The sequence below is a fragment of the Myodes glareolus genome, chromosome 7 (genome assembly GCF_982192425.1).
Source record: "Myodes glareolus chromosome 7, mMyoGla1.1, whole genome shotgun sequence".
Lineage (NCBI taxonomy): Eukaryota > Metazoa > Chordata > Mammalia > Rodentia > Cricetidae > Myodes > Myodes glareolus.
The window spans coordinates 103,751,339-103,763,808 of NC_142032.1; the positions used below are offsets into that span (position 1 = coordinate 103,751,339).

The 12,470-nt window shown below is 45.7% G+C and overlaps 1 protein-coding gene across 12 annotated transcripts in view; it reads right to left on the reverse strand.

Moving 5' to 3' along the window:
* Positions 1-3,172: 3,172 nt before the first annotated feature.
* Positions 3,173-12,470, reverse strand: part of Fam168a (family with sequence similarity 168 member A) — a 108,531-nt gene continuing 99,233 nt past the window's right edge. For all 12 annotated transcript variants that reach the window (XM_048429606.3, XM_048429594.3, XM_085692793.2 and 9 more), the window contains 3 exons: positions 10,759-10,933; positions 9,393-9,523; positions 3,173-8,815 (listed from right to left, as the gene is read on the reverse strand). In XM_048429606.3, coding sequence (XP_048285563.1) covers positions 9,411-9,523; positions 10,759-10,933 — 288 coding nt within the window. In that variant the 3' untranslated portion in view covers positions 3,173-8,815; positions 9,393-9,410. The remainder of the gene's footprint in view (positions 8,816-9,392; positions 9,524-10,758; positions 10,934-12,470) is intronic.

Below are 12,470 nucleotides of genomic sequence, written 5' to 3' on the forward strand. Positions count from 1 at the left end.
ACCATCCCATATCAAAGCCACCAGGTTGGTGGGGTTTTGTTAATGTATGGTATACTGTTTAATACTGAAAAGAGCGCCGAGCAGTGGTGGCGCACGTCTTTAATCCCAGCACTGAGGCAGAGGCAGGTGGATCTCTGCGAGTTTGAGGCCAGCCTGGTTTACAGAGTGAGTTCCATGACAGCCTAGGGGCTACAAAGAGAAACCTTGTCTTGAAAAACAAACAAAAACCACATGGAAGAAAAGCAAAAACTACTGGCTGTCCCATGGAGGCTGAAGGACTAGAAATTGATAGAACTTGTGAGGTGTGGAAGGCTGGCCTCAAGAAGGGGTTCAGGTAGCTATGCTGGGGCTTCAGAAAGCCTGACCTCATTGAGGACAGTTTTCTGGGCAGAAACCATGGTAGGTAGCTGGCCTAGCAGTACCAGGAATGGTGGTGGGGGGAGAAGAAAAACAACCTTTGACAGGATGGGCACATGTTTTAAGTATCCCTGCTTTTCCCTATATCCTTTGGGTACATGGTCCTCTATGAACTAGGTGTAGACAGTTTCCCTCAGTGTATTCAAGAAAATGGTCCCTATGGTTTCAGGGTGCACTTGGCACTCCATTTGCTCTATCTCAGACTTTGGCTTGTCAAATTTGCCTGTCCGTTTAGTTAGCCAACTCATGCCCCCCACTTATCTAGGATTTGGATAACACAGCCCACTTGGGTGGTGTGTGAGGATAAGAGTGTTTCCTGGAGGGTGAGGCAGGAGGTGGGACCCCATCCATTCTCTGGGAAGGCTAGATTAGAGACACATTCAAATACCAGTCAGGGTGGAAATATGTTCAGGCTTCCAGACTGGTAAGGATGCTCCTATCACTATGAGCAGTACTCTGCCCTGCTCCTGCTTGCTCAAAGAATAGCTTGTTTCCTCATTTGCTGCTTTTTGGTTTTTCGAGACAGGGTTTCTCTGTACAACAAACAGCCCTAGTTGTCCTAGAACTAGCTCTGTAGACCAGGCTGACCTTGAACTCACAGAGATCCACCTGCCTAGGATTAAAGGCAAGCACTACTACCATCCGGCTCCTTGTATCATGCAATTTCCCAACTCGGTGGGAGATGATGCAGATGTGTGACACTCTCCACAGCCCCACCTTCTCTTGGAAACTTTCCTACAAATCCCAGCAGCCCTCTCCCTATTAAGGTGGAACTGGAGGGAAGAGTAGGCATTGGGGTCCAACCTCCTAGCTCTCTGTCTTCTCCCTTCACCAGTTCCACAATGGATCCTGTACAAAATAGGATGGGAGTATATGAAGAGGCAGAGTAAAGCTTGGTGGGAGGTGTACCAATTTCCAGTTCCCATTCTAGAATGGGTCAAGCTATGTCCACTGGTCCAGTAGGCCTATCCCTACCCCATTGCAGCATTGGATTGGAACTCAGGACTTACCCAAGTTAGACAAGTCCTGTCTCTGTGCTGCACCTCTAGCCCGTGGAAGGTCTTCAAACATTACTAAATCTTCTGCAATATAGAGGAAACAGTGTCACACACCTGTCATCTTTTGGAGTGATCACTTTAGGCCACTTTTTTCTACAACTGAACATATTGAGTCTTTGGCCTCAGAAATGAATTGTCAAGACCAGGCCCTGAGAAAGAAAAATGGCTGGATGGCTCAAGAATACCTGTTGTATTGTAAATGAGAATGGCCCCATAAGGTTCATTCATTTGAATGCTTGGTCCCCAGTTGGTTCAATTGGTTGAAGATTAGGAGGTGTGGCCTTGTTGGAGGAAATGTGTCACTGGGAATGGGCTCTGAGGTTAAAAAAGTCCATGCCATTCCTAGGTAGCTCCTGTCTCTCTCTCTCTCTCTCTGCCTGCCTCCTATTTTTGGATAAAGGTGTGAGCTCTTAACTACTCACTGCTCCAGCTCCACGCTCCCCAACATGATGGTTATCTTTTATAAGTTTCCTTGCTTAAGGTGCCTTCACAATAGAAAAGTAGTTTAAGACAAAGCCTGAACAGCATTAGCAGGGAGGAACAGAAGATTCAAATGCACAGCAGGAAAAAAAAAAAGGAGTCCTTAATGACTGCTTGTATGAGGCCCTGTGGATTTTAATGGTCCCCCTTGGTTTCCTGACACTCCCTCACTGCTTGAGAGAAGGAAGTCTCCATTCTTTAAGAAACCATCTCCTAGCTGGGCGGTGGGGCACACTTTTAATCCCAGTGCTCGGGAGTCAGAAACAGGCAGATCTCTGAGTTTGAGGCCAGCCTGGTCTAGCGAGCGAGTTCCAGGACAGGCTCCAAGCTACACAGAGGAGGGGGGCGGGGAAGAAACCACCTCCACTGAGATGGGCAGAACATGGATTGTAGTACATGGATTCTGGAACTAGGCAAAGTATGAATTTCAGCTTTACCTTAGTTAAGGCCCTTCTTTCCTCCTTAACTGCTCTCCTGGTTTTCCCACATGGAACAAATAGCAGAGCTTCTCTTGCAGCAGAGCATGAGGACCTCAGAGATCAACAAGCAGAAGTGAGCATCAAGCACTAGCCACAAGACACTCAACAAATAGCAGGGTTTTTGTTATTAGTTTTCCCTTTCTTTTTTGTGCTTGGGGGGTCTCCCACACAAGTACACTACCACTGAGCTATCCTCCAGCCTGACTACATGTCACTTCTTTAACAGCCTCCCCTGGTTTCTACCACATTGTCTAGCCCAGGTGCTGATGACACTCCACAGCGCCCATAGTCCCTGCTGATCCATAGTCCCAAGACACAGCACAGAATCTCTCTCTCTCATGCATGTATGGAATTTTATGTTATGAATGCTTGCGTGTTATAAGTGCACCACATGTGCCTGGTGTCCCAGAGACCAGAACACCACACAGGATCCTTTGGAATAGGAGCTACAGATGGTTGTGAACCACTGTGGGTACTGGAACTCAAACCCTGGCCCTCTGTGAGAGTAACCAATGTTCTAACCACTGAGCATCTTCCCAGGCTTAGACACAAAACCTTCATGTTGCACTCCTACCCCAGCCTCCAAAGCACTGGGGTTCCAGATGTATACTAAGAACATGTTGAAACAAAACAAAACAAAACCCAAAAAACTTAGAATTGCCTGGGAGAGAAGTGCAGGGGCTCACTAGCCCAAGGCTATCTGTGCGGCCTTCACCCAAGAACCACATGTTGGGTTTATTTTTTTTTTCTTGGAAACATTTTTTAATAGTTGTTGAATGTTCTACAGCTTACAGTAAATATCATATAGTTACAAACTCTTGGCTTCAACCTTTCAGAGTGATCACTATCTGATCTTCAAAACAAAACAAAACTCAAAGGAATCCAAATCAACAAAGCCAGATTTACAATTCATACACACAAGTGTGGCCACAGGGCTTTCCAATTTTTACACTCCAGGCTGTGAAAACACCTATAAATTATTTGATCAAACTACTTGGAAGACACCGGTCAAAGGTTTATTATTATAATAACTATTTTTCAATGTTTTCATTTTTAAAATGTGAGTTCCAATAAAATTTAAAAATTAGATTCCAACCTGTAGGTTAAAATGAATAGAAAATACAAAATCATACACAACGCTCTCTTCACAGGGATGTTATATGCCATGAGAACAAGCTTCTCTGTCATGTGATATGAAAGAGGGATCAGATGCCTTGAAGACAGGAAGGGGACAGGCCCTGGGCCTTCAAAGATTAAAGACAACTTCAAGGTGCAGGAGGCCTAGTCTTGCCTCACCTTGTAAGGAGCATGGTTCATAAGACAGATCCAGTTGATCTGGCTGACCTGAGGTCTCTGGGCCAGTCCTACTCTTTAGTTTGATTTTCATGCATGAGGAAGATGGCTGAGCTGGGGTCAAGGATAGAGGATGCTAGGGTTTAGCCCAAAGCAGATTTCACTCATTTGATTCCTGTGGGCTGCTATTTGTGAAGCTGTTTTATCTGTTCTCTTGGGAAAGAAAAGTGTCCCTCAAGCTGGAATGGATAAAGGGACACACTGTCACACCAGGGATACCTAAGGACTACCAGCCACAGTGAAGCAGGTACTGTTATGTCCCTCTTTGGCTCTGTGGCAACCAGTTTTAACTCCTGTGTTCTTGGCTGGCTTTCTGACTGGTATCAACAGCCAGAAAAAATTAGGAAAATTAGGAAATACCTGCTGGAGAAACCGAGGGAATGGGACCCAAGTCTGGCCCAGGCAAATCTGGCCATGGAATGTTGAAGTTGGCCTTCTGGGAATGTCAAAGATTGAGTTGTGGAACCACATAATACCAAATTTCATGAGTGCTTTTTCTAGAAGAGGGAATAGGGGGATAGGAAAAAGACAAGCCTGCTGCCAGCCTGGCATGTTCACAGAACTCTGTCTAGAGGCTGACCAAAGAGCCTCTTTTGTCATCTGACCAAAGAGCCTGGCTAAGTTTCTTGATTGAGTTGTTCCCCTTTGTCCACTCCGACCCTGGCTGCCCTTCTCTAGAGTCCCAAGTTTGACAAGTATGGAGGCCACATACTCTGCAGTGATATGATTAACACAAGATGGAAAGGCAGAGCTCGCTGAATATGAGTCACACATGGGATAATGATTGATTCAGCCAGAATGCTGTGAAGACTGCAGAGCCCATAGCAGGGGCAAGATATTTGATATGCAGGCAACTTAGCTTGGTTCAGCGAATGCCTTGTTTGATCTGTCATGTCTGCACAATAAGGATGCTAGAACTGGTGACCATGAGACTTATCCTACTTTGATGCTCCCCATGACTCATTTCTGAAGGCTATTAGGACAGAGCATCAAGCCTTCCAAAGAAACCTCTAGGTCTCAACCATGGAACCATCTAGATGGCCAGAAAGCACTGGGACATATGGAGCCTAGTTAGCCTTTCTAGGATCTGGTTCTCACTGGAGAAGCAAGCATGAGGACTCCAGTCAAATGTGTTTCAGAAGTTCACACTTATGCCATGTCCCCTTGTTTGATCTGAATAGGAGTCAAGAGAGCCAACATGTGCAGGCTTCTCAGAAGCAAGACTCCTTGCTCAAAGATACTTGGTTCTGTCCTCAATCATCTTCAGTACTGGGCAGTGTCACATTTGGTGTTCTGAGTTAGGTCTTTTGTGGCAACTTCTCTGCTGAATCTACCTCTAGGTTCCCCCAGGGCCCATTACAAGTCTCAGCCTAAAGCAGAAATTCTCAAAAATCTGCTCAGCTGATAGATGGGAGCTCCCCCAAGTCTCCATAAATGCTTCCTCTGTGGGCAGCAGTAGTCCTTTCCTTCTTCAAGCATGCTTACACTCAAGAAACCCAGCAGGAGGCAGCAGAAGAACAGATGATTAGTCTTGGCTCTTGTACTTAAGAGCTATGTGTCCTCAGGCAAGTCTCTCATCCCTTCAGAGCATGATGACCCCCGCCCGTATCTTTAAAGTAGAGGTTTTGGCAATCAGTATCAAAGTACTTTATGTACAAAAAGAGGTCTGGACAGATAGATGTGTGTGTCCCTGATGAATACTCAGGGAAGAGGGGTATGCACTTCAGAGTCACTGTTATAATATTAAGAAGGAAAAAGAATTTTATCTCATAGGAAGAACTTGTTGTTTTGAAAGCATGGCAAGAGACTTGCAGACTTTCACTCACTGGGAGTAGTCCAGTTCTCAGACCCAAACTTTCTGGCCCAGGACCGATGAAGATGATCAAATGGCACCAAGGAAGGCTGGTGAACAGATCCACCTCTACTTCAGCTTTGCACTGGGGAAGGCAGGGGTGTCAACAAGGTGTGTGTGGTGATGCCAGTGTGCCTTGTCCTGTGATGAGGGGCCCTTTCCAGCTCTGGCCTCATCTATCTTGACCACTGGGGCCATCCAGAATCTTTAAATGATAACTAGGGCACCCTTGCTAGGTGCCTATGACCCTGCCAGAGCTATGTTCACCTAACCCACGGTACACACACACTGTGTTCTAGGGTTCAGTCTGTTTGCCATGGCTCCCTCCTCAAGCTTGGCCAGGCTTGTTGATCTCTGTCAAACTAAAGCCAGCTAAATTGGGGCTCTTGTGCTCTTACTGAGAAAGGTTAATTGGTCTGGTTTCTCTATATTACAGCATGTCAACACTTGATTTTCACTTTGGGGTCTTTCTGATCTTGAATCCACAGACAAGGTCTAATATGAGGTACAGAGCATAGATGCTTCAGAACGTGAGCCCATGTGTGGATCAGGCTTGGAGAAACTAGAGCCAGCAGGGGTTTCCTTATCAGAAAGTCACACATGTGACTTTTTTGAGCCTTGGATTCTCTATGAATTAAACAGCAGGCATCATGCCTTCATCTCAGGGACAAACCACATGAACTGTGAGGGGCACAGTGTTTACTTACTGGTGTGTAAAGAACAAATGTTAAGAGGCCATTCCTAAGTCTCTCTCTATATTTTTTTTCTTCTGCCAAGTCATCTGAAGGCCACTGGGTCTAGGAAACCTGCCAGGATTCCAGCATACAGTTCACTTTTGGCCATTTCATTTCCTTCTAGAATCTGTTTTCACATTTGTCAAATAGGTGGAATAACTGACCCTGCTGCTTGCTCTCAAGGCCAGTGCAGTCGTGAAGTGCTTTAACATCTATGAAGTACCTGACACATGCGAAGGTATTCTATAATTATTACCACCATTATTATTTTGGCATTTTTCAAACATTTAAGACATAATCTATAGCAACCTTCATCCACCTCTACAAAACCAATGAGGGTAGAAGGAGGCATTGTAAAAAGCAGACTAACAATGGAAAACTTTGTCTTAAAAAAAAAAAAAAAACCTTGTCAGTACCCCAGAATAGCTGTGTTTTCTCCTGGTCCTGAAGCTCCTAGAAGGCCAGGAAGGTAGGAGCCCTAACTTTTGGCTCTCTGCCATGGATGCTGATGGACTCCGAATTCCTGGAAACAGTCAGACTGTTTCTGAGTTCATTCCAGATCAAGGGCTTCCATTTTTTTTCTTTCAGGGGAACACGGGAAATAGGAAGAAGGTGATGTTCAAGTTCACATGAATTTAAAATGAAAATAGTTCGAGTCTCAGGTGTTACCAGTGATCCAATTTTACACAGTAAGATACTCCTATTCCACCCAGTGTGGCTATTGGCTTGGCTAGTTGGGCACAGGAAGGTGGCTGGCCAATCCATTTCCTGGCTGAGACTAGGAAGGGCTTCCTTGTCTCAGGGGTTCCTCTTCTCCCAGATGTGGTTGTATCTGCTTGGCCTCATCCTTGTCTTCCTTTTTTGGTGGTTCCCATTCTTCTCTTCTTGGGATAAAGGACTACTATCCTAAGTGCATAGCACCTTCCAGCCAACCCGCTTGCTTTTTTTCCTAGAGGTGGAGTCAGGTTCAGGATAAACATCCCAGATGTCTTCATAGGTTTTCCAAATGCAGTTTCTGTTCCTGCCTTCTGCCCTGTGTAGCCTCTGCCTAGTCTTCAATCCCTCACCTTTAGAGTCCATGAGAGAAAATAGCAGGAAGAAGCCCAGAGGTCATTCCAGAGCTCACCAGATGTGGACACTGCTGACTTAATTTTTACAAAGCCAAGCCAATCCATCCCTTGCTAAATTTTTGTAGGCAAAATGCGAGTAAGTAGGAAGGCTGCATTTAATGCTAATCTACTATAAGGTTCAGAGAAGTCCTTCCGCTTCTCTGGGCCGCAGTTTCCTCATCTGTCAAATAGGGGAATGGATGAGATGATGAATGCTAAGGTTCCTTCAGTTCCATGAGTATGAAATGATTATTGCTATTGTTTTCCTTCACTATCCTGACCTTCAGAACCGCCAGCTCCCTCCTGGAATGTGGTTCCTTCACTTTGGCCGTGAAATGGCAGAAGGTAAAAACCAAGAGCTTGGTCTGCATGCCAGCCCTACAGACAGACATGTGCACCCTGGTACTGGGAAGGGCAGAAGGACAAGGGAGAGAAATGCCACTCTCTGAGGAGAAAGCTCCTCGAGTGGGTCCATGAGGTTCGGACTGAAGGTGGGATTATGCAGGCACCTGGCTTTCCGAATCCTCTGGATGCTGGGATCCCACCACCATGCAACTGTTTGGCAGGTATGAGGTCATAGCATCTCTGGAGGAAGTGCCAGGTCAGCTAACATCACTGTGCAAATCAGAAGGTCCAGGCCAGCAATATGGCCAGAGACCTTTCAAACCAGAGCTGAGCACCCTCTTGCCCCTTTTCCACACTACTTCCCCAGTGTCCTCCCCTCCCTTCACCCTTCCCCAAATTCTCTGCTTTCCCGGGTTCTGGGCCTGGGGACATGAAGCTGCTGATAACATTCCTATATAACCAAGTGGGCTTGTTCTTGGTCTTTTGCAATGGTTCTTAGAAGATATTTCTTTGTATTTGAAGTAATCTTGCTTCAGCAGAATGACAAGCTGACGGAGATGTGACCTTCTCAACAGCTCCAAGTTCCTACCCCAGACCTGACAGTCACATCTATTATGTTCTCCAAATGAAATACAGCCTTTAGATGAGCCATTGCAATAAACCTCACTCTCTGCCTGCTACTAGACTGGGATTGCAGGGACAGGATGCTTAGGGAAGGAAAGAAGTGCAGAGAGAACTGGCCTGGTCAGGGAGAGGGGTAGAGAGAGACAGAAGGGCAGTGGCTAAGAGGGAGGCACGAGGGGGAGGCTCCTAGATTAGAAAAAGCAGCTTTTACAAAAACCAAAAATAAAAATAAAAATCATTAAAGATGCATAAAGTGACCCTTGCACTTCTGTTGTCTCTTCTTGCAAATAGAGGTGGTGCTGCTAGGGGACTGCTCCAGCACCGGTGTAAGACTTGAATAGTTGCATACAATGTGACTCCAGATCTGGGGAAGGAAGGAACACTGTTAGAGAGAATGATGCTCCACAGGCTGCTTGAGAAATCTCTGGGCCCCCCTCCCCGAGCTTGGGAAACTAAGTGGAGCACCTCCCAGGGGTGCAGCAGGCTCTCTGGCCATGGAAACTATGTTGAGCTGCTGAGGACAGTGAGGCAGCTGGGGTCAGGGTCTCTGTTTGGCTAAAATCAAAGCTGGTATATGATTTAGACAAGATTTCATTTGAAGAACTGAGTCTCTAGTTTAAAGACATCTGAAGACCATAAAGAGCATAGAATTCAATAATAGAGGACAAGAGTTAAAGCCCCCGCTCAATCTAATTGACTCAGTGATTTTGAACTGTGTATCTAAAAAACACAGTTAAAGATCCATGAGTTAAAAACTATGAGGGTTGTAACATTTGTAAAGTAATAGCTAATATTAAGAGTGACATTAAAGAACCTGGAGCAGGTAACAAGTGATGACTGTTGCCTGCTTCTACAACGCCTGTGCTCCAGATTCAAGCCAAGACTTTGAGGGAGTTCCTGCATGTGTCCCTTCCCTTCTCCCCATCCCTGGTCCTACTCACTTGGACAGGTTGCAGGCTTTACCAATGCGGGGGCACATAGCTGTATGCAGGGGTTCCTTGGGCCCTGTACGTGGGCATGGAGACAGGGTGTGCCCCAATTGCAGTGTGCTGAGGTGTGGTCAGCAGGGTACCTGGGCATCAAGAGAAGAGGAAACCTGAGTAAGCTCTAACCCATAACCTGGGTACAGGATGAAGAGGAGGAAAAGGCTTTTACATGGCTGTTCTTCCTGTCTATGCCCCCATCACCCTGGACTGCCTGGTGAGCACTGTCCTCCACCTTGCCAGGCTTCCACTCCTTAGGGTGAGGAGGAGTCTTTTGGGATGCTGGAAGACAGAATTACTCTTAGGAAATCCCCCTTTTATTTGCATGCTTCTCTTATTGCATACACATGTGTAGAAACCATGATCTTTCCTGGCTCTATCTTCTACATATACTCACCTAGGTATGTAAGGGCAAGGCTCTATTCTTCCTTAAGGATCTTTCCTTCCCAGGACCTTAATTAGGCTGGCACTGAGCAAATAACTAGTAGCTTGCTTGTGTACTGAGCAACCATGCTATCCTCTTTCTTCAGATCACAACTTAGCTGGTTTTTTAAAACCTGGGTTTCTGAAATGTAGTCACGGCTCTCTGATCTTTATGCCCTACATGGGAGTGCCAATTATTTCTAAGGCTACACTTCCCACCTTTATCCCCAATGCTCCTTAAGAGAAGCTCTTATTACCAGAAAGGGCTTCAGGGACTCCTGTTTCTCTCAGCTCTTACAATTAATTATGGGAATGGTTCTTATATTCCTGCCTGCTAATTAACATTGTGCCTGGGCCCCCTGTTGTCACTGGAGACCTACTGTTAACATCTCTCCCAATCCAGCCTACAGTCAGTTCAAACCCTACCCTATTTCTCCCCTATTGCAAGCTCTGTTAGCTCCCTCACCTGAAAACATTCAAGCCTTTCTACAATCATGTCCTCACCAGCAGTGCCAACCACCCTTCCACTCTTACCTCCCACTCCCCATTTCTTACATGCCTTAAACCTTTTCCATCCTATGAATGTACCACACTTTGACCCTTCTGCTTGTACTTCCCTTCCCACTTTCATTTCTCTGCTTGGCCTCCATTCACCCATTATTCAAGGCCTTGCTCAATATACCCATCTGTGTGTGATCTTCCTTATCCCTTCAAATAATTTAGACTTTAAATTATACTCCAAATTTCTAAATTTTAGAGGATCTTCTCTTTGGCTTCCTGGAAAGTCCTCTAGCCTGGTACATAATTTCTCATGCTAGGCTGCAGTCAATTCCATGACTATTCTCCAATTTGAGGAATTCTGAAAGACAGCAAAGGATTCTTAGGTAGATGTTGGCCTTACCTGCTGACATTGCCATGGTGGTTCCTGCCACCATGCCCATGGCCACACCGTTGGTCCTGGGGGCAGCAACAGGAGCTGGGTAGATGGCAGAGGGAATGCTGTTGGGCTGGACGACTGTAGTGTGGTGGATGACATGGGGCTGGGCGGCATACACGGGCTGTGTGTAGTAGGCTCCCTGGGAAGAGAGGCTAAGGTCATATGAGTTCTTGCAGAGAGTAGGAAGGATGAAGAGATGGTGGGTGGGGAGCTGCTTTCTCTAGGCTTTAGGCAACCAGGTAAGAGAAGCTCTGGCCTAGGGACACAAGTGTAGGCTGGGGCTCTGCTCTGTCTCACACTCTGCAACCTGTTCAGTGCTGTGATTTAGCTTGATCTGAAAAATAAGGCCCTCTTGCTTGCACCCCTAGAGTGGCTATAAAGAATTGGTAGTAAGAGCTTTTCTCCCTTTAGCCTTGGCTTTAACATTTAAAAGTTTTCAAAATTTGCCAGGTATTGGTTGCACACGTCTTTAATCCCAGAACTTGGGAGGCAGAGACAGGTGGATCTCTGGGAGTCAGACGCCAGTCTGGTCTACAAGAGCTAGTTCCAGGACAGGCTCCAAAACTACAGAAAAACCCTGTCTCAAAAATCCCAAGGGGAAAAAAAATATAAATTTGATTCCAAGGGACTACCATAAGCTGTCCCTAATTTATCAATAAGGAATATAGTCAGTTTCTCAGCATGGGGGCGCCAGAACACTGCCACACAGGCAGAAGCATTATTAATGGCATTCACATACTGTTGTGACTGTTGTTGTTTTATGTTCATTTTGTCATTATTGGGTAGCATTTCCCAAGGTATCTCTGAAGACAGTGTTCTGAAGTGATGTTTCCCTTCCCAGATCACATGGCTCTTCCTGGGTGCTACATTTTATGGGCCTCCTGAGTCCTGGAAGCAGATGAGAGCATCTGAGACTAACTCAGAAATTCTCTGCTTTTAATAGTAAATAATGAAAGTCTCACTTTAACCTTATGTTGTAGGAGTATCTTCCGCTGCCTCAGCCAATAGTCGCTGGAGCAGGAGCCGGGACCAAGCGCCGGAACCAAGAGGGCCTGATCCGGATCTGTGTCTCTTTTTAAAAGAGAAATATACCACGCCCCAGTGGGCTGGTATTTCAGCGGCTATTGGCTGACGGAGCAGAAGTCGCTCCCCGCTGCACTGTGGGCTCGTGCTTCAGCGACTATTGGCTGAGGCAGCGGAAGATACTCCCACAACAACCTTAGAGGTTAGAAAGCAGATGCTAAGATACTATGCCATACTTGAGAAAAGTTGATTCAAGTCTCCTGTTTCTTACTTATCTTTTATTTTCCAGGTAGACTGGCCTTGAACTCAATATGTAGCTGAGAATGACTTGAACTTCTTCCCAATACTGGGATTAAAGGCATATGTTGTCATGTCCAAGTTTTGTAGTATACTCTGCAACATAGCTAGTTAAAAAAAAATGTTTTCTATTAGTTGTTTTATATATATATATATACATATATATGTATATATATTTTCAAATGTGTGTGAGTATGTGTGTTTTGCCTTCATGTATGTCTGTGTACCACTTGCATGGAGGCCAGAAGAGGGCATTGTATACCTTGCAACTAGAGTTACAGATGAGTATGAGCTGCCATGAAGGTGTTGGGAATCAAATCCAGGTCCTCTGCAAGAACAGCAAGTGCTCTTAATCA